Source organism: Trematomus bernacchii, unplaced genomic scaffold (assembly GCF_902827165.1).
Source record: "Trematomus bernacchii unplaced genomic scaffold, fTreBer1.1, whole genome shotgun sequence".
In the NCBI taxonomy this organism is placed as follows: domain Eukaryota; kingdom Metazoa; phylum Chordata; class Actinopteri; order Perciformes; family Nototheniidae; genus Trematomus; species Trematomus bernacchii.
In genome coordinates this window covers 15,437,413-15,464,829 of record NW_022987727.1, presented here as the reverse complement: position 1 = coordinate 15,464,829, position 27,417 = coordinate 15,437,413, and the positions used below count along the sequence as shown (strand labels likewise).

At 39.9% G+C, this 27,417-nt stretch overlaps 1 protein-coding gene across 1 annotated transcript in view; it reads left to right on the top strand.

Moving 5' to 3' along the window:
- nphp4 (nephronophthisis 4) overlaps positions 1-27,417 on the top strand; it is a 183,892-nt gene that overhangs the window by 71,165 nt on the left and 85,310 nt on the right. The window contains exons 7-9 of the mRNA XM_034145454.1: positions 3,960-4,132; positions 7,194-7,211; positions 8,521-8,638. Coding sequence (XP_034001345.1) covers positions 3,960-4,132; positions 7,194-7,211; positions 8,521-8,638 — 309 coding nt within the window. The remainder of the gene's footprint in view (positions 1-3,959; positions 4,133-7,193; positions 7,212-8,520; positions 8,639-27,417) is intronic.

Here is a 27,417-nt window from a genome sequence, read left to right as displayed (position 1 = left end):
ATGAGATAGACGCAATGAATGCGTCAATAAACGAGGGAAACCGCCAAACTGACATCTTGCAAATACATATCTTTGAGCTTGCACAGAGGCTTCTGCGTTTAGAGGATCTGCAGACGTCATACAACATTGCGATGGCAGAAAAGGAGTCGATATCCCAACAAAATCAGTTCTTGCGACAAAAGAAAGGGGAGTTCTCCCGAGACCTTGAAAATGAGCAAACCATTAAGGTGAAGTATGAGACCTTGAATGCATCCAACAAAGCCCAAAGGCGTGATAATGACACCATGAAGAAAACGCTTGCTGAGGCCCAGGAGAAACTTGTTCGTGAAGCTGACTGGCAGCAAAAATACATCATGGCTGGTCATCAGAGAGACGGCTTGGAGAGAGAGCATAAAAAACTGAGTGAAGACGTCCAGCTTTTCCAGGGCAAGCTCAAATCTCAGGGGGAGTTGAAGAAGAGTTATAAAACCATGGAGGCTGCGAGAAAAACTCTTACCAGCGAGAACATCACCCTGCGGAAAAGGCTCAACGGCCTTCAGAAAAAGTGTACTGCCGATGAGCACCTACAGGAAAAAGTCACAGCGGTTCAGGCTTCAAACAGGGGTCTCGAGCGCCAGGTCAGAGAACACCAGGACCAAATTAAAACTGTCACGGACATGCTGGGACTGTACGACTCCCTGCAGGAAATAAACAAGGGCTTGAATCGGGAGAATGTCAACCTTCTTGATGACCTCCTTGAGCTAATGAAAACAGTTCAGGAGAAAAGAGCTTGGCAGGCCAAGAGATAAATGCCACAGACTGAAGTTCATTAAGTGTAATTGGCCTACCAGATTTTCTCCAGGAGCACCGGGTTTTCCAACATTCAACATTTCATAAGGTGATTTAAAAAAACTAAACATTAAAATTGTTACGACCCCCTCCACTCCACTAGGGGTCTCTGTGTTTGCATTCTGCTTGCTGGCTCTAACTTGTGTTACAGGTGTTCAAGTCATCAACCTGTTGAGCCACACCTGGGTGGCTGGAGATAAAAGGCCAGCACCATCCCATACTGCCCGATCTCACTCTGCTGTTGGACACCGCTGCTTACTTACTGACGCACACATTACTGATAACTAGGGATGGGTACCGAGCCCCGGTATTAAACGGGCCCCGGGGCTGAATTATTAAAGACCGTGGTACCGTTAAGCTCCGACGTTATCGGTCTTTTTATCGGTACTGGAGACATCTAAAAAATATGTCATGTGTATTATTGCTACACAAACATTATATTGCAGTTTTAGTGTCGCCAACTCCGTTTCTAATACGCAAAAAGACTGCAAAATGCGTCATTTTTAGTATTTTCGATCTCTCCAATCCAGACGAGAGATCTCTCTCCCCCGCCTGCTTGCGAGGGGGCGGAGCAGTTTACACACACGCAGCTGCTACATGCAGCAACACACACACACACGGAGGAGATGGCGGAGAGAACGCGCTCCGAGGTGTGGTTAAACTTTACCCGTCTCGCTCGTTGCCTAAAGTGCAATAAGAGTTTAGCATGTCAGGGCGGTAACACGAGCAATTTGTCTAAACATCTTGCAAAAGTGCACCACGTTCAGACGGAGAAATGCACCGGGTTCGACTGTCTCTCTAGTAGCTCTGTAGCCCCATCCACGAGTAACGTTTCCACGTCAGGTGTTATGTATGCTAGCAGCAACACAAGGAGCTAACTCAATGATTCAAACATGGGTTAATGATTAGAGGGAACTGAGTTATTTAGTTTGTTAAAGTTTCAGCCATTCTGTTCACAGTTCTGTCATCAGATTATTTAATATGATTTGTTAAAACGTTGTTGTTTCTGTTGATGTGAAATATTATGCATTTCATTTAAATAAAAAGCAATGTTAGTTTTGTTCACAATTTGTTAATTTTCATTTAATCGTTTATTTGAATAGGGACAATGCACATTAATGAACACTTTAGACAAATAATGCTTCAAGTAGGGTGACCAGGTGACAGAAAGCCACAAGTGGGACAGAGAGTATATTTGTGTGGGACAATGTGGGACATGTAAATGTAATGTTGACGCATGAACTGTCAACGGGGGGGGGGGGGTACACTGTGGACCTCTGTCGCCTGTCAGCGCAACTTACATAATGCCGTTTAAAACATAATCATAATGGCAGAAAAGCGTTTTGGCCAATCAAAATGAAATATGCGGGCAGTGGCTCAGTCAGTAGGGGCTTGGACTGGGAGCCGTAGGGTCGCTGGTTCAAGTCCCCGACCAGACCTAAATATGGAGTGTGGACTTCTACTTGGAGAGGTCCCAGTTCACCTCCTGCCCTGCCGTGGTGCCCTTGAGCAAGGCACCGGACACCCCCCTTCCCCCCCCCACTCCCATTGCTCCCCGGGCGCTGTACAATAGCTGCCCACTGCTCCTAGTACTAGACTCCTTGTACTAGGATGGGTTAAAAGCAGAGGCCAAATTTCACTGTGTGTGCTGTGTGCTCTGCATGTGTGACCATTAAAGAGGGTTTCATCCCTCCCTATTCTATTCTTCTTCTACATCATCTCAATTTGCGGGACGCACCAAAAGTCGTGAAAATGCTGTGCAGTCCCGCGCAAAGCGGGACATCTGGTCACCCTAGCTTCAAGTGTAAATATGCCGGATTTTAGCTTTGAGCTAATTTCCATCCGTAGTCCCTGACATACAACATATAGTTAGTTTACCTCATTTTTCTCTCCAAAAGAACCGATAAGAGTACCGTTAAAAGACCGGACCGATAAGCGGTATCGATAAAAGTAGTAGTACCGTTAAAACCTTAACGATACCCATCCCTACTGATAACTGACTTCCACATTTGTCCTTTAGTTTTGTTATATTTTAAATAAATATACTTTTTTTTTACACTTTAACTTGTCTGGTCTCCCATCTTTGATGCAGCCTATGAGCCGGGCTGTAACAAACATCTCTTACCATGACATCAGGGTTAACTCCATGTTTTTCTAGCAATCTTCAATTTTCAGCAAATGCATAAATCATAATTTATTTTATATAGGTATATTGAGTCTCTATGTCGGTTTGTCTCTCTTGAATCATGCAGTGTCAAATGTTGGGTTTAAAAAGTAGAAAAACACACCAAATAATGTTTTATAATCTTCAAACTTCATGACTCTTCTCTGATCATTTCTTCTAAAAATAATTTTCAGAAATTAATGCTGTGAAAATAAATAAAAAGATAATAAGTCTATCTTATCTGTTATTGGCATATAATACCATACTGCACATACAATATCATTTTAGGCATTACATAATTCATTATTTAAGTTTGTTTACCATTGTTAAACTGTCACTGTCCAGTCGTATTACTTGACTCGGTTACGGGCCAGAAAATCTACTTCGTAAAGCAGACAATTTTTTCTTAGCGTATAAGCAATACAATAATTTTTAAATATATGAAATCATGTTTCAAATCAATATGTTGTGTTTAATGCATCCTTATTGTTCATAATACAATTTTTATTTGATTTTTCGATATTTAGTTTATGTACAGTAGCTTATATGTTAAGCAAGCAAACAAATATATGGTGTAGAAAGTCATTAATACAACAGGTATTCTTCATGTTCTGTCCTCACGATCTAAACCGAAATGCGCAATCATTTGTCATTCTTGCTTATTTTGAAGACATTTTAAAATAGTGCTAGTGGAGCCTCGCAGCGGAGAAACTGTACACTCAAATGTAGTGTGAGTACAATCTGGCTCATTTTCAGGATTATTTAAAGGGGTACATTTAAGAAACTATGAAGCAGGAAGTTCTCTCTTTCCCAGAGCTGAGGTGTTATAGACTGATTATCTCAAAGATATTAGAAAATCTTGAGAACCACAAAAGCCGCACAACAATCAAAAGTACACAAATTAGGATCTATGTGCTGAATTATCTTTTTGTTTAGTAACTCTGATCTTCTGCTCACTGATTTTCAGAAACAGGGTCCAGAGGGTACACTGAGGGCTGTTGTCATCCAGGAAAGGAGGCTCCATGTCGGGGTCCACAATGGCTGGTGTTTCTTGGACAAGCCCCAAGTGGTGGTGCTGGAGCCTCTAGCCAGAAGCCGATCAGACAGCAGCTCCAAACAGAGCAGCCTGGTGAAGGACAGGTGAGCAGAGGAAACACATGTCTTACAGTGGAGATGTTACTACCGGCTATAAGAGAGGCGCTTTATTCTGTTCTCAGACTGATAATCTTATGAGTGCTTATTTAAAGCATTTCATCAGCCTCTCCTGGCACGCTTCCTTTTGCTGATAGGCAAGTGATTTATCCTGTAAAATCAGCAAAAAATGTATTTCTGAAAAAGCTAGGTAGGTTGGAATGAACTTCAGTTGTGTATGACATAGGATGGGAGATGTCTGAAAAAACGAGAAAATTGCAGTTCTTCTTGGGGGTTCCAATTGCTTTATACCCTTATATTTGAGATCTACAGTTTATATTTCGTCTTTCACTTTCTACCTCTCTTATCAAGTGGAGACGTTCCAGATCAGTTATTAAACATACTCGTGCCATTTTTTTGTCATACGAGAAGATGAAAAGCTCACTTCAGTTTTGCTGGTGGCTGGTTGGTCAATGTGAAACAGTTGTCCTTTGATAGTGACTAAAGCAACTGCACGAAATTTCAACATTTCCAAACCCATTCTGTTTTTAGCTGCTTCCATTCTGCCACACTTCCATTGAGACTTAAGACTGGTGCATGCAAACCTACAGTCGGGTACAAAATACTATTGCTGTTCACAAGTTAGACCAACACCTTAGTTAGACATGTTAAACCTTTGCTAGAAGTTTGTTGATTAACAATCTTAAAAATAGATAATATAGGAGACAATATAGCTATAAGTAGCAATTGATTTGCAGAAATGCCCTACAATAGGTTGGCAGAAAATTAATAAAAGGCCCTTTCTTTTCTTATGTTGGCAATAATCCTCTACTGCCATGTACTGTACGATGTACAAATTAGACTTTTTTGGTCACCAATACAGATGCCCAAACTACTGGGGCCAGATGATACTGAGGGCTCAGATTTGACCTCTCTTTTATTTGTAAGGTTACAACAGTCTGTACATATTAAGGTGATAAAGTTTAATATCTGTACAGTTTTCTATCAAAAATGGCCGAGCCACTACTAAAAAAAAGCATGTGTTTACACACTTTATTAGTTGCTTCAAAGGTCAAAGATTATCTGTCCATCAAATCCATCCAAGTAAACAAAATAATACGTTTATTATAGAGAATATAAAAAAATACCAACCTTTTTTCCACCTTCAATGATGCAGGTCAACACACAATCATTTCTTTAGATATTTTCTTATCAAACAAATGGAGAGTAATGTTTATTTTTTCTATGTGGCTTTTTAATTAGTCCATTGACCTTGCCTAAACAACAAATACTGTTTACCTGATAAGGCCCTGCATGTCCTGACCCGACCCCAGCCTCATGATTTACACACTATTCCATGCCACACAGGCTTCCACCTTCATAAAACTGCCGTGCAGTACATTCCAATACGTGCAAGTACTTCATAACCAATCAAGGAGATACGGCTCCTGCTGCCCCTGCCCCTGAGTTTTATTGACACACCATGACACTCAATGCTAACCTTGTCAAAGTAGATGTGCTGATGTAAGGTCACCAGCGTCCACGTTAGATCAGCAGTAAAACACCAGGATTGAATGGTTTTGGCATGTCAACACACAGAGAGGTAAACCTGCACCCCACCCTGTAGAGTACCTTAATCTAATTTTAAATCCAGAGATGAGAAACACTCAATAACACCAGTGCAGGGTTAGAAAAACTGTAAAATAGCCAGTTGCCTTCAGATACTTTTGTAACCAATTGTGCTTTAGGTACAACAGCTGTCACAAATATCACATCGCACCCCGTTAAATCACTGGAAGTGTTTTCTAACATAAATGTTGAGAGCGAATGAACCTTTGACCGGCACAGGTAAACAACTGCCAGCAGTTTCAATTAATGAGCTGTCAAGGCGCACCACTGAGCCATTGTGCAGAACTGCTTCGGGTAAAAAAAGAAAAAAAAAAAGGTTTTGTGTCTATTTCAGTAACATTGTGCAGGTGTGTCATGATATGAAGAGAAGGTGTGCAAATCCTGTCACAACAGATCCACACTATCGCCTTTCTTTCCACAGACAATATGCAAAATACTACAAAAACTACAATACAAAATGTCACAATAAACCGTTAAAGTACAGCCATGATGCAAGCTTTATTTTCAAATTAGGTAGGTTCAGAATGTTTTATTGAGGAAAGCTTTGATAAAAGGTGCAAACTCTGAGCTCTTGTTACAAAAAAAAAGAAGTTAGTTAAAGAGGCTTTATTATGCTTTTGGGGTTGGGGGGTTTCCCTTCCCTGTAGTTTGTTATATAGGTTTTAGTGCATGTAAATGGTCTTCCAAGGCTCAAATACCTCTCCAGAGGAAGTTTCTCTCCCACACAACCCCCCCCTGCCTGAAATGCCTCCGTTCAAACCTTTATTTTTACTTCGGTAACATAATGACATCACTATGTAACACTCACGCTTCTATTGATTAGCTTTCCAACACATTGAACCTGATAAGATAAGGCGGGGGCGGGGGGGATCTCTAAGTGATTGACCAACACAACAGAGCCAGCCAGGTAACCAATCAAAACAGTCTAGACTCTTAATTTCAGACAGAGGGTGAAAAGAGGTGCTGCAGCACAGGCAGTATGAGAAGAATAAAGAGCTTTTTGAACATTAAAGCATGGAAACATGTCAGAGTAGAACCACAAAATAAACATTTGCATGATAGGGGGACCTTCAATATTAAGAAACAAATTGTCTTTCCAATTTTCACAATCTAAAGAATTTGTCTTTCTTTATTGGTGTTTACGGGAAAGGATGCAAAGAAATATGCTTGTAGTGAAGGTACTGTCTGCAAAATGCCCAGGCTATTATCATACAATGTTTGTGCTTATATGTACATTAAGTAATGCACTATAGTTCATATATCCCATGTAATCAGTTCACATGTAACCTACTAATCATGAGTCAGGACAGGTGACAGAGTATAAAGAGCAATAAAGTCTGCATGCGGAGTAGTTAGAGACGGATGGGTGGGTACAAACACTTTTTACAGAAGGCCACTGTTAGTGTTGTGTGTTTGACGTTGCGTTACTTCCATAACTAAGTAACGCAACGTCCATTGTTTTTTCCAACCCTAACCTTTTTCCTAAACCTAACCAAGTAATTTTTGCCTTAACAGATTCTGCACTGTGTTTGTGCAGGTGCACTGATTGCGGATATCCTTATGCACAAAATAAATTACAAAATGAATGTTGGTAAGACAACATAAGAACCGTTGTATGAGGAACCGTTGAAATACCAAATGGATATAAGGCATACTGATGTGACAAACCTGCCATCTATTGCACGCCACAATGCATACAGTTTATGTGTTTTTTTTATATTCTTCCACATTTTTCAGTTAACATAGAGTAGTTTCTTTTAGCTATTTCCTTTCGTATGATTAGTTGGGATGTATTGCTCAGTTTCAGGAAATAATTACGCAGATGGAAATTGAGTTGAAGGAAAGGCAGACTATTAAATAAAGTCAAAATGTCCAAAGAATAAGTTGTAAAATCAACAGATTACATACAGACAGTGAACCTACGATTGCTTTTTTTCCAGTGTGTCGGAATCAATATTTATTGTATTTGCTACTTCAGACGAGACGCAGGCTGATTACGTAGCTGCTTATATGGGTGTCTTACTAGCATGGGAATATACTCGGGGAAACATAATCAACACAATCACATACTTTCCAACAATCTGCACCTAATTACTGTTTTATACAAATAACAATAATTGTCATCAAACTAACTGCAGACATTATACTGTACGTTCTGCCCTTTTGTGTTTCCCTAAAAAACAAAGTGTTTATATGAAAACAACAGTGTAGCCAACAATTATGATGATTGCCTTATTTTTTTGCGTGCTGCCTTTGAAAGCTGACAGTCGGTCCTGCTTTCGCTATGCCTGGTGCTTCCAGACAGCGAGAAAAGAGAGAAGATAAATACATCCGATGTGCTCGCTTGTACCATTCTCTGGAGAGTCCATGAAGCGGTAAAAAGAAAAGGCGCTCGGCCCCACCTCGTGACACGCCGGCGCTCCACAGTATGCTCCCGCCTATGGTGTATGCAAACTGTGAATGACGAATACCAAGAGAGCTGTTCCACTGCTCACACAGGAGGCCAATGCTTGCCAGGGAACATTCTGCAAGCGAGTGTAAATCCTACAACACATTGATTTACTTCCTTTTTAACAAAAACAAAAACTGTATTAAAATAAATAAAGGGATAAAGCATCATCCTTTGCTCTAGTAATGACTTTAAAGCACATGGGTTGTGAATAATCTTGATGTGTGTCCTGTAATAGCTTCTTTCCTTGTGTCTCGCCCTCTTAAACACACCCAGTGTGTGTGTGTGCTCTCTCCTCAGCTCTACAACATCGCCCCCCCCCTCAGATGCTGGGCCTTCGCAGCAGCTTGGAGCTCAAACTGACAAATCATCAAGCTCTCGCAATCGTCTTCCAGCTGGAGTTCGTATTCTCTGCTCCAATTGGCCGAGAGACAATGGTAAGAGAGATGCAAAAACACACAAGTTCTCCTTAAGTATAACAGAAGTTAATACTGAAACTAAATCTTGAAGTCCTAGCCTAAAATCCTCCGCTTTATAAAATGACAGGATAACAGAATGACTTCTTCACTTGACTTAAACAGGTTTTCACTCTAATGGACAAACCCCCTACTTTCTTCTCTTTATCCTACCTTTGTTCTCTCAATACCCTTTTTTATCCTTGCAGCCCTCCATCCATCTCTAGCCATTGACAAATGTAAAAATGTGAAATACAAATATTTATATTTACTTAAAGCAGTGGTTCTCAAACTTTTTCTGTCAGGCCCCCCTTTTGGAGAAAAAAAAAGGTTGGGCCCCCCCAACACAAATAGTCACGTAATGGGCCAAGTTAACATTCATTAAAATACATCAATATGAACGTGAGCATTCCTTTGCTAGAACAGTGATAATAAAACAATGCTCCATAAGTGTGCTCCAAAAAATAAATACATAATACAATTGTGCAATCCCTTTGCTAGAACAATAAGTTATAATACTTTGCCACTTTGCAATCTGTGCAAAAAAATGAAAAGAAAGAAAATGCTGATATTTGGCAAAAAAGTGTGTCTTATCATTAGTGGCTGCAATGAGCCTGTTTTGCACTGCACATTTCTTCAAAACGGGGTTGCAGGCTCAGTGGCGGCGCCAGAGATTTTCTTTTGGGGGTGCTGTGGGGTAGCTTGATGTTTCATTGAGGGTGCTCAAACATTTAGGGTTTCCCATTAATGTACCGGTCGCTACAGTGGAATTTTCTATTGCAACAATCCCCACGCAAATACACAGTGTGACAGTTACAATGAAGGCTCGATAATCAGCTCACGGCATATAGGTGTAAGCAGGGGTAAAGTGCTATTTTTATAGGTGGTGTGTGGACCCACCAACATCCTCTAGGGGGGTCCGGGGGCATGGTCCCCCGGGAAGATTTAAAAAAAATATTGAAGTTAAATGCATCAATCTGGTGCATTTTCAGAGCAAAATTAAGAGATCTATGGATACATCTCTCAACACCCATATGAAACAGAACTGTAAACAGATTTACTTTTTCTTATGGATATTTTACAAATCACTCAATCATACCTGTTTTCATTTATTCTCTTATTTTTGTATACCTATAATGATCATATAAACGTGTGCCTTGGAAATAATTGTTTACATTCATCTTGACCAAACCGTTTGGGACCCACTGAGATAACTTAGACTAAAGTTAGGACGCTCCTCCACCTTGTTGTTGAAAAAGCTCCTTATACCCGTTAGCGTAGCTCGCTAGCACCAGAAGCTAACAACAACGATCTCTGGTACCGGTGCGCTCTCTCTCGCTCGCGCACGCACACAAAATGGCTCGTTCCAGACACACACAGATCCAAGCTTGAATGAAACACAGAGACCCAGACGTACTTGTACTGTACTGTAGCATATTATTTTCAAATCAATAATCTTTCATTTTTTTTGTCATAACAATTTTTCCTCCTGGTCTCTTGCGCCCCCCCTGTCATGCCTCTGCGCCCCCCACTTTGAGAAACACTGACTAAAAGGTAGGCTAGGTTAAGAATGGAGAAACCAGCTCGAGTGCGCTAGAATTTGAAAGTACACAACCGGGCCGAGGCAGATAATTGGACTTGCTTTTTACAGCGCCACGGCTTCCACAGATGAAATATTTGTATATATTTATTGTCAAAGCATTTAATGTATTCATTGCTATCGGGATGTTAAGAGCATTCCATGGAATATAACAAAAAGTGTTTCTGAAGTGAATTACCTACCCTACCTTTAAGGAGTTTAAAAATGCTCACGTTTTACAATGTATAACAATACATATGTTAAAAAGGATATGTTTCCAAATTGTTTTTTGAAGGCTAGACAACATTTGCAAACACAGTGCTGTGATTGTTTGAACACCAAAATAAAATTCCACATAAAAAAGAAATAGTCTGTCTCCATATAAAATGTTAATTTTGTGATATTCCTAATATGTTTTCCTGTCATGCCTCCCCATGTCCATATTAATTGCAATGACCAGTAGCTGGCACCTGTTACAGAGCGACACAGTCAACACACCCCGGGGAAGTCATTTCCAAATTCAAGCCGCACCACTTAACAGCCGCTCATGGCATGGAAAACCTCAGAAAGACTGTGGTAATTATGTACGTGGGTGAGCCTTCAACACTTAACGCATGCCAAGGCTGGGCTCCCATTGTGTTACTGCATGTTACACTTTTTACACAATCAGGGGTCACTGAATCACCAATTAAAAGCAGAAAAAAAAAAGCCACTCTGTCATAGGAGCACCATGGGACATTTGCATTTATGTATTAAATCACCCATTCTTACTCTGCAACCACTTGACAGCCCATTAGTGTCTGTTGTAATGGACATTGTCCTTTTTTTGTTTTGTTTTTAGCAAAGATGAAAGTGATTATTCCACTATACAGTAGACTTGTTGACATATAATGGATAGTAGTTAGGGGTGGATAATGGATTTTGTTTAGGTAAAAGAACAGTCTAAAGAAGAGCTTTATCCAGAATAGGAAACATAACACAATATACAGTACGTTACCACTAGCTAACCATCTGTTGTAGGCAGTTTGTCAATGTAACTCAGCTTGACTGTTCAGATTCTTTGAATACAAATGAGGAATTATCACAAAGATTATATCAATTTCTCGACTTAGCAACACTATGCCTGCTATCTGTAAAGCAGTAAACACTGCCTATATACACGTTTTTTTGAGAAATATTAAAATTGCTTCAAATACTTTTGCCAACATCCTCCTACACAACTATTTTCTTGAAGTAAGACCTCATTGGGGTGTGTTGGTTTAATTCCCTCACAAAAACGTACTATTTCTGTGTGATTATCATATTAGTATGATAGTTTGTGTCTTTAAGAATAAATTCACAAAAAAACAACCATTGTACAAGTATGCTAGCAACTCTTTAAGCAGCTCAGGTTGATGGAAATACGTTTGGTTAAGCATTTATTTGGTTATTATATCTTGGATGATTTAGGGTAGCAAGTGTGCACCAATATATCCTGAAGAGAACACTTATGTCTGCAATATAACAGTTGTCAAAACATTTCAAGAAAAAAACCTTAATGTCAACCTGCTAATGGCACAAGATTAAATGTCAAGGGATCACCAAAGTCTGACTGACCAACTGACATGGCCATCCCAGAGCTGCCAGCAAGGCTTAAAATAAAATGACTGCGTTCTTCATTGACAGCATTTATTTTAGTTGTTGGTTTGGAAATTCACTTTGATAATACACGGTTTTAGCCCAACGAGTGATGTGGTCTCAAGGTTGATATATGCTTAACAGGAACACGGTTGCACAACATTCATTAGGCCACAGAAAGGAGTTATGATTCATTCAGTTCCATTCAACTAAACAAATGTGTCTCAGACATTGTTCAGAACCTTCACAATTCAGTTACACTCTGCCATCTCTTTTCTGAAAGCCGTCATTTGCTTTTAAAATGGAGGCGATCGATGCAGCTCAGGAGTTAACACATGGAAAAAGACAGAAGAAGGATTAAAGGTCTTTGTGGTGAAACTTTAGCACGTTTTCCATCGTCACATCCTTGGACACCTGTCCATACATTGTAGAAAGCTGGCTGTGTGCTTGTTGGTCGGCAAAGTTATATAGACTAGGCAAAGCAGTCATCCCTTTTCCAATCTATTGAACAGTCCCTTTTTTAAGTGCTAGACATTGGTCCTTGCTGTTGGTCCATCATTCCAACTTCTTGTTTTAGCTCTTATCTCGTCAACTTTTGGCCATGTTTTGAATTTAATTTACTGAAGAGGTTCATGTTCCCCAGAGGATGATGCCTCATGTTTTGTTTTTTTGTTGCCCCTACTGAGTCATAGTTTACACTGGTACTCACAAAATATCAACGTGTAACTCGCAGATTGTCATTAAATCATGTGTGCATTCGTGCTCATCAAAGTTCAAACTCTTTCTATTTCTGACACTTAACCCTATGAACTATTTTTGGCTACTAGCTATTGTCCAATCAGGCCAATGTTTCATTTACTTGCTCCTTCGATGATCCTATTTCCATTTTTTGGAAGTCATTCTTCACACTTTTACAGTATGAGCTTTAAGTTGTCATTTGAAAACATTATGACATTCAAGAGTATGTGTTTCACTTGTATTTGATTGCTCATACTCATAATATTTCTATTCGTCAAAAACGGTATAATTACTCAAAAAATATGAACATCGTGTCAATTAGACTGCCAGACGGCATAGACAGCTTTGTTTTTACCGAGCTCCTACGTCGCATTGTTTACGGTTGTCATGTTCTCGCAATAATTGATATATCTTATATACAAGATCAGTGCCACAGTATTGCCCTCATGCTATGTTTTTCTAGAAAAAACCCTGCTCATTTGTATAGGATCATTCGAATTAGCTCAACAATTAAATGGGCTCTTCCATGATTCATTCTACACCCTTCCACAAAGTTTCATAAACATAGTTTGTGTGGTTTTTGAGTAATCCTGCCAAACAAACAGGAACCAAAAACATAAGCTCACTAGCAGAGGTAAATATAAATCAATCAATATAAACTTTGCACACACGATATCTCTCAAACTAACAGACAGATTCCCATGAAATGTGTGCTGTACACATTCACTCTCCAAATGCGATACATTTCTCTTTACTTAAAATGAGAAAAAGTTCACTTGAGTTAGGAAATTCTAACAATCCTGATCCATCAAACTGATTTCTGTCTACATCATCCCAGAATAGCAAGGCAAAAACGCCTGTGTGGGTGACAGAAAAAAAGATCTCCTACCACACTCTACTTCACCACCTTCGCCTTTTCTGGCATGCATGTTTGATGAGGCGAGAGATATATAGCAGGTGGAGAGTGATTTATGTCTGTGTGTGGGAGTGGAGTGTGTGTGTATTTGTGTGCTGATGTGTGCATATGTTGTTTGTAAGTGTTAATCCAGAGCCGGATCGGTCCTAGGTGTTTACTGATTAGGGTTTGGTGCAAAATGCCTCCTGAAGTAAAGTGCTAAAACTCAGGTATCTGTATCTTCGGCTACCATGACGCGTGTGATGGGAAAGTGTACACATCCCTGCATTGTGTCACAGCTGTCAGACATGTGAAGTGTTATAGCTGTGTTGAGCTGAAGTGTGCCTTCAGGGCAGGCAGCTGAACACTGTCAACACATCATAGATCTTGACTCCACTAGTGAACCATACATGTGAAGGTTCATGTCTGATTGTCGCCACAACCCCTTCTGAGACCCTTCAAGCCCTTGTGGAACTGTAACAGTATTTACATTTCTTTTGTGGAAAAAGAGAATTTTAGATCATTATATCAATTGCGGGCTACATTTATAAGATAAGATTGACGATCGGGTGACAATAAAATAGATCATATACGTTTACAGAATTGTTTTAACAGAGCAAAATAGGTACAATTACACCATAAATCAACATTTCAACAATGTATACAGATACAACTATTATGGAGTAAACTATAGGAGTGAACAGTACAATATCCTTTAGGCCAGTTTACATAAACGTGGTTAATTTGTCTTTTGTACACTAATGTAAGGTTATAAGTTAGACTTAAACCAGTAGTGTATTTGCCTGAGAAAATAACCATTTGTGCCTGTATTTACACAATGTAATTGTATTTAAAACAATAAAAGTTCTAGTAAATGATAAAGTAGAATACACAATGAAATAAAAGAAAATAGAAATAAATCAGACATTTCTTGGGAAATGTAAAGTCTTAAAATTAGTGTTTTAAGTGTATAGAAGACTCTGTTTAGCCTTTAATGCTTACATTTAATATATTAAATAACATTAAAGTGTACCACAGGTTGAAGCATTGCAAAAAAGTTAAAGTGGGATCTGAAACCAAATAACAAAAAAAGGATGAATACAATTAAAGGATAAAAAAATATATTATAGAGAGTAATATGCCAATATAATAGTGTTTAGTTATATAGTAATGATTAGATAGAATGTCTTGTGCCTTTTAACAAAACATAATACATTGTAGATTTGTATGTAGGCAGTGTGCAAAAAAATGCCTGAAACACTTTCTTATTGTGTATGCGTCTATTCACCCATGAGTGACACGTTGACGTTCTGATTGAGAGTGCCTTACAATGCACTACTAAACCGGTTTTCTATTATTTCCCATGTTGATCTGCCTCTGACGGTATACATGGCCACCAGATGGTGCTGTGTAGTGCAACTTGAGGCTGCATCCTCTGCTACCAGCCTGTGTTTGGATGGTTGGAGGGCAGGAACATGCATTCTGCTTCACTGTTGTTCTTTCCTCTGATTAAATAGAATTATGTCGTTTGATGTATTTCGAGGGGGCTAAGGTGGGTGAACCAAAGACAATTTTGTTGAAATCCCCTCTCTTCTAAAACAAAACCGCTGCAATCCAGAGGCAATCACTCGCTCTCACTGCCTACGTGTTTCATCCTTGCTGTGTTGAAAAGCCAGTTTTCTCCTCACTGATAGACAAACAAAGCATCCTCCTTTTACAAAAGTGCCCTTGTTGCCTTTGGTGATAAAGAAAGAAAACCATGCTGTGCCGTCATTTGATTTTAGTTATTATTGGGATGCTCTTTCTGTCTTGTCTCTCCATGCTGCATACCTTCTTCTCTCTGAGCTTTTGAGCAGACTTCTTTCATGCTCCTCAGCAGCAGTCAGAGCGATGGAGATAACAATTTAAATTAGGGAGGCTTGGGAGAGGAGAGGAACTGGGAATTTGACTGATAGGCTGTTCCAAAAGGGTGTCTGGGGTCAACGAACTTTGAAGATTCAACTTTTTATTTTAAACAAATGGCCTTACTGTCTTCTTGCTATTATTTTGCGGTATTTCATCCCTGCCTCCATTCCCTTCCTCATCAAGGGCTCCATTGTATTACCCAGCATCCCTCTTAGTGCTTGTGGAAACTCTGTGCTCCCATGTCCACTCGAGCCACACTTTGCCACATCGCTCTGGCACCTATTGAAGAAAAAAACTGAACAAGATAAAAAAAGGCGGGGTGAAAGTATGTTCGAGCATTGCAGTTAGATGATCCGCTCACTGCTATTCTCAGTGATTTTATTGCCCCTAAATATTAACATGATAGTAGCCTTCGTCCTCTGCATCTTCTACCATATTATTACTGTAATTGCTTGTTTAAAGTGGACCTATCATGCTATATTTAAATGATATATTGTAGGGCCATACCTATATAAGGTATATTTATACGTTTCTGTTTTCAAAATACCAAACAGATCATGCATTTTAGCCATGCCTCATTTCGCTCTATGTGCTGTTTGCTGTCTACGGGGCTGATCTCTGTGAGCTGCAGCTGACCACGCCCCCCTGCAGGAGAGGGGAGCCGTGCTCTGATCAAGTCAAGAGGGGGAGAAAAAAAGATCTCCGTCCTCCGTGTTTTATTATATAGAGTCGTTATTCCTTTGTTTTAAAGCTCAACAAATAACAAAGAAGACCTTTGACCGGCACTTTTCTAATTTTGTCCGGAAGATTTAAACTTTAACGGACATCTTGACCGGCGAAAGAAACTGAAACTGAAACTCTGCCGCACGGTCCCCTCGTTCCTTGGAAGAGGCGGAGAGGTGGGTGTTTGTCATCTGCTGGTGGACTAACCGGAGAGAATTACAGTGCTTGCCTCGACGGGGAGGGATTGCATTGAATTAAAGCAGCAGGAGCAAACGCTTGCCTCGGGGAGAAAAAAAAAAAGCCACAGCGGAGAATAAACAGAAGGGTAACCATGGTAACTATGGGCGGGAAGTCTTCTTCGCTGCTTTTGTGGCAGACTACAGCGCCACTTACAGGCCTGGCATATGTACTACAGCGTCTCCAGCGCTTTCGAGCGGCAATGGCCGGCCGTGGCCCAACCCCACATTCCCCTGATAGGTGGAGAGTTGGCCCAATAGCCGTAGCGCCACTTCTGTGACGTCATAGAAGTGTTCAAATCTGGATCAGTCTGTATCAGATCCGTTGCAGCCCCTTTTTTAGAGATTTGGGTATGGAGGAAAATAGAGAGGGTTGTGTTTTCTGACACTTGGTGAGTTCCCTGGAACACCGGGGACACATATTCATGTATAAAAGACGTACAAAAGTGCATTTTGCATGATAGGTCCCCTTTAAGTAAGCTATTGATTAGTGTTGTGAAACAGGGCATTATTTGGATATAATAATGTATTATTACATTTGGACTTTTACTCATACTGATAATTTAGTCTATCCATTAAAGAGTTTTAACAAATGCTACGATACACTTGACACAACTTTGATTTTGACCCAAAGTGCAAAGAAAGCAGATTGAGACATAGGTTACCTCCTATACAAAAACATCAGTTATCATGTCAAGGTAAAAAATCCTTGGTCAAAAGGTATACATTGGAATTTTTTTTGGCAAAAAAATCAACCCTATAATAAGTCGATTTTTACCAACCATAGCAAAATGATCCCTCTTTCATTAAAAGTCAAGCAAGTTTTGACCCTTTTGATCTCTTCTCAATTCCTTGACATAGTCATCCATTTGAAGTGTAAGAAAATGGTGTCCATCATAGTACATCATGCATTCAGTTATCCATTCAGGAGTGTAAGTGGATGCCTTCGACACTACATAATTTACTTACTGTGAGAATACCCGGGTCACTGACAACTGACGCGAGGCGACGACAGCTCCCCTAATTGTGGCCTGTCATCACCAATTTGGCCCCACCGTAACTTCATCGGAGGCGTGTCTGGACTGCTCCTGCCTGCCTATCGCAGCTTCACTTCGACCACCGTTTCAACTGCTTATCAATTTAACAATACAACATATGACTTCATACAAGACGACGGGGCTCATTGTCTCCGCCTTCTTCCCCTGACGAGTAGTAGCTCATCACTAATGGTGGAGCCGATCCAAGTGGAAGCACAAGGCACTGTTGGCCCACACAGCTTTGTCCTTTTGCCAGCAAACAATTTGTCGGGAGGCGTGACAGCTGCAGTCATCCAAAACACTGACACGGAGAATGACTGACTGCTCATAGGTCACAGCGTCAGAAAGACTGAAGCAAAGCAGATGGACGGAGAGACAAAGGGGAATGGAGGGGCATGCAGAGAGGAGATACTTGGTTTCATCCTCTAACTAACCACCGTTACGCTTCTTAGTCACTGTCAGACGCAAATCATATCCTCGGAACAGTAATTGGCGACCCTCTCGAGCGAGCTGTAACACCACGGCAAACTTGTGAGGAAGGATGTTGACAGTTGTAATTCGTTTCACTGACTGAAACGGGTTCTCCGTTTGAGTAACTGGGCCAGAGCCGCAACCAGTAATGAATGTGTCACCAGCGTTGTGTTTTCATGTTGTGTCACCTTTGACCCTGACTGGGCTTTGTGAGTGGCACTCTCGATTACTGAGCGTCTGAGAAAGTGTAACCATTAATGCGTGACCTTTAAACATACTCACAGTTTCGCCCTTTACTGAGCCCTCATCTAGATATATGCAGACGCAGGACAGAATTTGGCAGCTAGCCCGTTTCTCGTATGCTATATAAAGCAACGTTCCAGCTCAAAGAAAACACATCCCTCAGTAAGCCAAAGATGTTTGCTGTGGTGGTCGCCTACAGAACACATTGGGCAGCATTTGTGAATGTTGTCCTATTTTCTGTCCGGGGTTTGATTTAAAGCTCCAAACCGAATAACATCTGTCAGCTGTCAGAGGGGTGGCAGAGAATAATTTCCAAATAACTGAGACTGATGAGTGCAGTGGATACAGAACTCATGTGGACATTTTAATACATTTTCACATATATGGATGTGTGACTGGACAGAGGGTTTTCCACGAGTGGAAAACATCCTGCTACTACTATAAATCATCAAGGTCAGGCATGTGATAATAAACTGTATCAGGGCTGCAAAGCATTTAAATCAACAGGGACGTGATGCATGCAATGCACCACCTGAAATCAAGCACATCACTGCGCTGTCACGCCATCTCCTACCATATTATTACTGTAATTGCTTGTTTAAAGTGGACCTATCATGCTATATTTAAATGATATATTGTAGGGCCATACCTATATAAGGTATGTTTATACGTTTCTGTTTTCAAAATACCAAACAGATCATGCATTTTAGCCATGCCTCATTTCGCTCTGTGCTGTTTGCTGTCTACGGGGCTGATCTCTGTGAGCTGCAGCTGACCACGCCCCCCTGCAGGAGAGGGGAGCCGTGCTCTGATGAAGTCAAGAGGGGGAGAAAAAAAGATCTCCGTCCTCCGTGTTTTATTATATAGAGTCGTTATTCATTACTCAGACTGTTTTGGACATATAGAAATGAATATACAATTTGCATTGCCTTGACTAGCCCAGAGTTATCCACAAACCTAAGTGAGGAATTACAACATTGAATCTTAACGGTGCAGAGTTTTATTTTTCTTCAATTTAGACTTCAGTACATACTCCTATTTAGTGAGGCCTTTGGCCTTTTCCAAAAGTTAACCCTTCTGCATTGCACTGTTCTGTACTTCAGCCAGAGGGAAGTAGGGTGAAGTTTTGATTGAGTAGGTGGGGGATATTCTGTTCTATTGAGATTGTAATATGCCAATACCCTCATTGTTCACCTCTGAGGAATGGATGGGGGACACCAATTATCAAGGCAGCGATGTTGGTTATTCAATACTTTGGCTAGGTTCGCAACGGATAACATGTTAAAGGAGAAGGTGGGATGAATATTGTTCTAAATCAACTAAGGAAGAAATGGGGGTAACATAGAATCCTCTAAGCTTGTGGATGACTGATAGTAGTAGGTTGCTCCTTTTTTTCCCGTTGGAGGTAATTAATGTGTAGGTCAAAGCTAAGTTTATTGTCAAGTGTCACTCAGAAGTATTGGAAACTGTCAACTAATGTATCTGTTTGGTTATTGATGAGTATGGGGTAAAGGCATAGGTGATGAGGGACCAATTACTATTTTCTTTGTGTTGCTGACATCGAGGTGAAGATGGCTATCCTCTTGAGGAAGTGTGCAACCTGTTATGATTGTCCAAAGCTTAGTTGTTGTTGGTGTGGAGTGTACAGGAGTGGGCTCAACATATAACCTTGTGGCCCTCCGGTGTAAATGGTGACTGCAGATTATGTGTCTGTGTTTGTTGAGATGGTGTAGCTTTCATTATATGCCTTTTGGTGTTGTTAAAAGCTGAAGTCCATAATAATCTTAATTTCAGAAGAATCAAAAGAATCCTGACAAAGCTGCAAAAGGGATCTAGTTGCTTGTGGAGGGGGTGGAGCATTAAGGCCACAGTGTCCCATGTGCCTCTCTTGGCCTTACAGGCAATTATGATACGATCCAGAAGTTCAGCTGAAGCTTCTCTAGGCACTTAATGATTACGGATCGTCCAGGGATTATAGTAGCAGGTTTCCAGAGGGTAGGTATTGTCGGAGTCTGGTAGGATTTGCAGAAGAAAGAATGAAGAATTGGTAAGAGTTTCCCTATAAGAAGCTCCCTTGTTGGGGATGCCACTATAGCCTCAGCGCCTAATCTGGTTTATATTGGCTTATCTGGGGGAGTACCTCCTCCTCTGTTAAAGGGGCCGTTACCATACCATACATTCAGCTGAGAAAGCCTGAGTAGCAAAGAGGGCACTAAGGTTTTATTTAGAAAATTAGGAATGGTTTTGTGCCCCTATCCCAGAATGACACACATAGATTAGATACAAAAATGTAATTAAGCTACTCCTTGAGTTGTATTTTAAACTTCCACTTATTGTATTGAGTCTGCTATACATGTTAACTATTGACCAATGACTTAGTGATTGTGGTTAAGAATCTTACTCAAGCATGTGTAACGTTTCCTTTTCTTTTCATTAGTTGAGAATAACAACAAATATAAACGTCTTAATTATCTATTTATTTCTTGTGGTGTCTCAGATGTCACTGCCAGGGAACGGAAGATTAACAGTAGGAGGAGAAAACAGTGACGCGGCTAGGTTTAATAAAGGTGTTGGCGTATTGCTTTGCCTCTGTGCCACAGACTCTTGTTTGGATTTTAATTGGCTCACCGACAGGTACATGATGTACAGATTGGTGTGTGTTTTCCCTGTGACTTCCCTTAAGTGGCTGTTTGTGTGTTGCTGTGTGCAGCTCCGTGTGTGAATTTTCACGGTTCTTGTGAGCCCCTGCAGGCTTTAATGATGTTTGCAGAATGAACAGAATCTCGTGAAGCTTTTCCCAATCACATGCTCATTAAATACCCTATTTACAATGACACTGTCCCCTCACTTTATGAACCCTAACCATGGTCTTAGTTTTTATTGGCTATATTACGTGACATGGTCCTCCCACTGGAGTAGACAAAACCAGCTATATTTTTGTTTGCGTCTAATCTGAAAATGTCATACAAATGTTAATGAAATGTTAATCAAACATCATAGGCACAGTAATGCCATCAGGGTTTGAACGTGATATATTTAGCTGATGCTTGGCCTGTTTTGGAGGTCATTCTTCCCTGAAGCCCCCTTTTTCCTTTTTCCCAATAAGAGGTTGGGGATAAGGCAAAGGAGGCTACATGCCGCAGAGACAATATTTCGCCCGCCTAATTAAAATGAATGTCAGCTATACCCCCACTGAGAAGTGCATCAATCTCCCCCTGCGATAGGCCCAGAGTGAGTCTTACCCTGTCAGTGCCTGCCAGCAGTGCTATCCTTCTCCAGACGGATGAATCTCGCTGGCAGACAGAGAGGCAGGGGCGATGATGTTTGCACATCTAATAGTTGCCATGTCAATGGCCACCTCAGACTGAGGCCCTGCTTCAAAATATAGAGGCGTTTCATCTCAGACTTGAATGCTTTCATTCAAAAAAGCAGTTGTATAAAGTGGTCAGTGGCAATTTGGAACCATTTGATATCCGAGCCGCTGTTGGACATTCATGTTTTGCTGCCTACTTTTCCACATGGCAAATTACATCTGAAACAACATCCAGTTGTTGGATGGAATAGGGTGAAAAACTTTGAATTTCTTAGGTCTGGTGGTAATGCCTCATGCTGTACTGTTAGAGACTCAACAAAAGCACTTCACTTAAACATTTCTGTATTTGTTCATCTGCCTGTGTTCTAAGTCATTAGAGTTCTATCATTTGCCTGTTGGAAACGCAGCAGTCCTTTTTGCCCTCCAGCATACACTTCATCCCGGGGAAATGGTGTGATTTAACAGTTTCATTTCAAATCTGAAGGCAATATGCTTCAACATTAAGTTTAGGACTTTAATATACAGTAGCTTGAACTTTTTATGTACAGGGATGTGTAAAACTTTCCACAGAAACTTTTCTTTCTTTTTATTGTTATCTGTCAGTATATATTGTAGTAACTGAGTGGATCGAAACCTGCTGAAGGGTAAAGATGCTGCTTATTATATGAAAATGTCAAGATAAATTGCAAACCACATAAACACAGTCTGAAAGAACTGTGATATGTTATACAATGTACTCATGCAGTGCAGTTAAAACTATACAAGAGTTTGGTATGTATGGATAAGATATAATGTTGACAGAGAGAGTCGGTGCTCTACAATATGCACCTCATTTTGCATGTGCGCCTACTATCATTTACTTTCAGAGAGTTATTTGTCATCTTTCACATTATCTTGAGGTGATTTAAATATTTATCTGGGAGGGTATGCATGATCTGCTGCTCTGATGAGGGATTCATAATCATGTCAGATATTACTGCTCTCTGTTAAATGCATCCCTGTCGTTTTAATTAAGGATGCTACTGATGCTGATTTCTGACCCAGGCTTTTATAATGTGAATGTCTGAAGGTGAACCTGTCTTTTCATTTATGGCACCTTGCTTCACACTATGGCAACGCAGACAACAAGGGTCTAGACATGCTTTTTACAGTGTGAGACTGTAATGCTCAATACCATGGTGCTGCAATTTGTACTGCGTTGTAGATAGGGAAAAAGGACTTTAGAAATACAGGAAGACACATTGATACATTGGCTAATAAAATTGCAATTAGAAAATGTATCCCAGATCTGTAACATCGGCTTTTAATTTGTTGTACTGTATAGGCAAGGGAACTCTTTAACTTTTTAAACTAACTCTTTAACTAATTTCATTATTCAAATGTTGATATCAGTGATAAAAAACATGATTTAAAGATTGTCATATATATGGGGTTGTCGTATAGTTTTCATATCATAGACATATAGTTTTATGTTATCAGCGTGACAGTAACATTTGACATCATAGTTGCTCATGATTTTAGGACCTAAACAAATAGGACCTAGAATGCTTCCTTAAGGAACACTGAATTCAATGTCACATATGTGACACAAAGACACATTATCTTTTTTACAAGCATGAGCAAAACCAGTAAAGCACTTCCCGTTACTAAAGTGGATTGAGTCAAAATGCTAAGATTAGTTCTATTAATGCAGCACTCAAATCTAACAAAGGAGGACACCAACATTGTTGGTTTCGATAACCAGACTGGAATTGATCTAATGTTTTGTTAGTATTAAGATAATGGTAGTATTCAGAGACCTATTGATTATTCTTGTTGTTTTGTGAGAGAGAAAATGAAAGTCCAGCATTTTGGTAGGAACAGGGTCTAATAAACATGTCAATGACTTTACTTTGTTGACAGTGATACCGATGTCATGATCTTTTGTCATACTAAAGGGTTTCATAGGTGAAGGCTCACCCATCGGTCCCTATGATGTGTTAATTACTTATGCAGTTTAATCATCATCGCCCCGTACAACCTGAGGTTTTATAATAAACGAGCATCCAGCTAGAGATAAAAAGTCCTCACATTCAAAGTAAATTGGCTTGAGCAGTGAACATGTCTTTCATGAACATCTCCTTGAAATTCTACCATAAATGAAAGCTAGATCTGAGACAGAGCGCAATTCTTGCCAAGCCCTATTTGGCCTTGGCAAGTTGAATAGAGCACAGAAGCCTGCTGGGTTCATTTGGATGACTTGTGCACATGGATGAAATGTGAGTGGTTTAGTGCTCTTAAGTTAATGATCTCTTGGTGCATGTACCCTCACTTCCTCCAGGGCGTCTCATTGCGAAGAATAAGTAGCGGGAGCTGTGGGCCGGTGCCTGTCACAGGGTCTTGGCTGAAATAATGACTTGAACAGCCCAACAGACTGAGGTAATAGTAATAACTGTCAGACTCCGTCTCCCATCAGTGCTCACATCCCCTTAATTTAGGATTAATTCCTGCTGCACTGTTCAGTCGCTGATAACCCTGCCATTTTCTATGAGTTTCTCAAAAACTGGATTCCTGCAAACTGTTTTATCTCATTTTATCACAAACTTGGGCTACTTGACATAACAGGTTTAGTTTTTATATATATAAAAGAGGCCTTTTTTCTATCTTTTTGAGTTAGTGAGTGGCGCAGACTTTGACTTGTTTCTCTGCTTCCAGTTCTTCTTGTCTGCTGGGAAAAAGGGTTTCAGCTGTCTTTGAAGTGCAAACTCGCCGTCTGTCACCTTTTAATCATTTTACATTTTTTCCCCCTCTTCACGGTGTCCCCAAAAGTTTGATGATTCCTTTTCTTGCTCTAGGTTACAGACATGATATCTTTTGCTTCCACCTTGTAGTCTTGAAACGGAGGCAATTGTTTTGATTTGTCTTGAGATGCTGCACCATTATACATTTTACTCTTCTAAACAAGGTTGATGGATTCTTCCCTTAGAAACACTTTGCCAGTTGGAGCAATTATGTGTTGCCGTGACAACTCCTGTTATTGTTTTCAGAACAACTTTATGAAAAAGTTTGCTGCTACCTTGTTTTTGCCTTAAGCTACTGCTTCAATTTTTTCTCCCAAGTGCACTGTTGAAACTCGGTTGCGCCGAGTGAAAGTTAATGACTCTTAGTTTAAATATAGCCTTTATACACTTAAATCAACAGTGTAATCACACTTTGGCGAAATGGGCTATTGATCATCCTGCCTTGTCCGACATAATGATCAGTGCCACAGCGAGCAGTTCTAAAGGAAACTTTTAATTCAAACTGCAAATTCCCTGATTAATTCAAATGTTTTCCTGACCATAAAAAAAAAACAGTGCAAGTGGAAGAATTCATACTCTATTTCCACTGGAATATAATGCCATTGATTTGATGTCTCTTTGCTGTCACCACCAGGCTTTTGCAATTGATTAACATTCACTGAGTTACTGTGGTGCCCGAATGCGTCGATATGTCTGACCCTCCAGGCAACTTTCTTCTCACTGGAGGCCTTCAACACATGCATACATCTGTTAACTACCTCCCACAGCACTGGGTCCTTTCCCACAATTCCATTAAAACCGCCTACACTCGCTTGTGGCTGTAACACTGATCTCCTCTGTCATATAATCAAGAAACGGCATATTGCTATTCTTAAGCTTGCGTATGTTGTGGACTGTTTGTGTACAAGGATTACATGCATAATGTGAATCCTCTGCCATGCTTTGAATCAAGCTATTATCCCTGTTTGTTTATGCAAAACCATAACTTAAGATTCTCTTTGAGATTCATGCGATCCTATTGTTCGCCAGCCTTAGCTGTCAGCGCTTCATGCAGTTCATATGTAGATCACACCGTTTCCAAAGCACTTTCAAAACCACTGCACTGAAACCGTGAATGTGATTGATGTGTCCACCAGCTTTACGCCTAAAAGGGAATCCTTACTCAGTGCTGTAAATGTTTTAATACCATTCTTGTGATCGCAGATACTTTTTTTGAAATGTTCCTTTTAGACCGTTAATCAGTTATTTCATAGATGTTCTCTTCACATTGGAAGATTTATAGTTGTGGGAACCTTTGATGGTTGTTTTTCTTTTCCTTTAGATTCTCACTCGCAATTTTCAACATAGAGCCATTCTCAGTTTCCCATGATTGGAGGACTGAAAGTGTGTGATAAGCGTTGAGTGTGGGACAGATAAAAGCTCCTTCCTAGGCCGTAGGCGTCCCTGTGGAAGAGGCCCTTGATTGCTCCTTTGTCTTTCTCATTCTCTCATTCTCTCCGCTGGCACCACTGCTCCCGAATCATCCCTGCAACCAAATATATTCATTGAATAATACAAGGAGTGAGTGTTGGGTCATGTGCTAGAAACTCATCTTGCTCCTTCCCTCGTGTTCCGTGGGAGCACAGACATGTTAGAGACAGAGAAAAAAGCGGAAGAAACCCATCAGATAAATTGTCTCACAATCTTTTATCGGCTACTCCCTGTGCCATAAAATGATCTTTCTCTTCTTGGATCATTTTTACAAAATCATCACTTTGAAAATAGACTTGTTTGATTGAATGTTTCCCATAGAGTATGTTATTAATTCAACCCCATGAGATGGAAAAACAGACAATGCCTCAAGGGGGGAAATTATGCTGCTATCTGTTTTATGGCTGCCATATATTTCTGGAGTTGGAATTCTAATAAATAGCTGTTAATGTCTCTGCTACTTGGGGGTCAAATTATAGTCGGAAACCAACGGGATGGACTTGCCCCAACAATACTGTTTATTGTGTTTTTAGCCGTGGCAAGAAATAAATGGACAATGGCATGCTAAATAAATTCTACATTTAATCTGTTCTTTTGTATATGAAAAAAAGCACATTTTGTAGTTGTCTACTGTAAAAAGGGAGGCTGAAATGTCTTTAACCTTTATACCTTCAGCAATGTTAGTCCCTTCTGAAGTGTACTTTAGTTGTGGTGTGCAAATGTCAGCTCAATTAACACTCTGAACACTTTGGGCTTCGTTAGAAAGCTAACTAGACCGCACAGTTACTTTGCATAATAATCTGACATTTTGAAAAGGCCGTTATCAGAAAAACAGACAGCATTGGTTGTTTGTTTAAAAGCCTGAAATGGGCTTCTTTTGTTTAACTGGCAAGGACTTCTTCTGGCCGTGTGAATAATAGCTGTTGTTTTTTAGAAGAAGTAAAGGCAGAAGTAGCCTGACATAAGTTGATGGCAGCAACACTTTATTTTTAGGACTTATAAAAGGGAACATTAAAATAAGTTATCAATCAAAAATTCAAAACACCTTTATTTATACCTTCCATGACTGAAAATAATCTATGAGAAGAAAAACATTGTATTTTGCTAGACCCTTACTCGAAGTATACTTGTGACTTAACAACAAATACGTAACATAAGACAAAATTAATCAATAGCCATACACAACAATATTTCACAATAAACAAGGTAACAGATTATTTCCCACTTCATACGATTTATTGTTCTGCTTTATATATGTTCCTGAACTGAGAAATACTCATACAACCCTTTAAACCAATCTGTAGAGAATTCCACATTCTGACTCCAAACAATGATATACATATCTGCTTTTAAGTAGTCCATGCATACTGAGGCTTTAAATGAAATGTCCTTTTATTGTCATTATGATCCAAACAAAAAAGGATGCTGTCTATAATTGAATTAGATACTTAAGATCCAATAGTTCTGGCTTAATAAACAACCTGTTGGTTTGTTCTCATAAAACCACTAAATTAATAATCTTAACTCTTTTCTGTAATATAGACTACTATTTATACTGCTCATGTGCGTGCCTCATGCTTTCAAACAGAAGGTAAAACACAGCAAAACAAGTGAAGATTAGAACATTTTCTTTTTGTGGTAATTAAAATAAAACTTTATATTTTTATCAAAATAGAAATAGTTTCCAACAGTTTCGTTTTCACATGTGCTTTAGGAGACTTCCATGTCTGTTTGTCATCCATTATCACACCAAA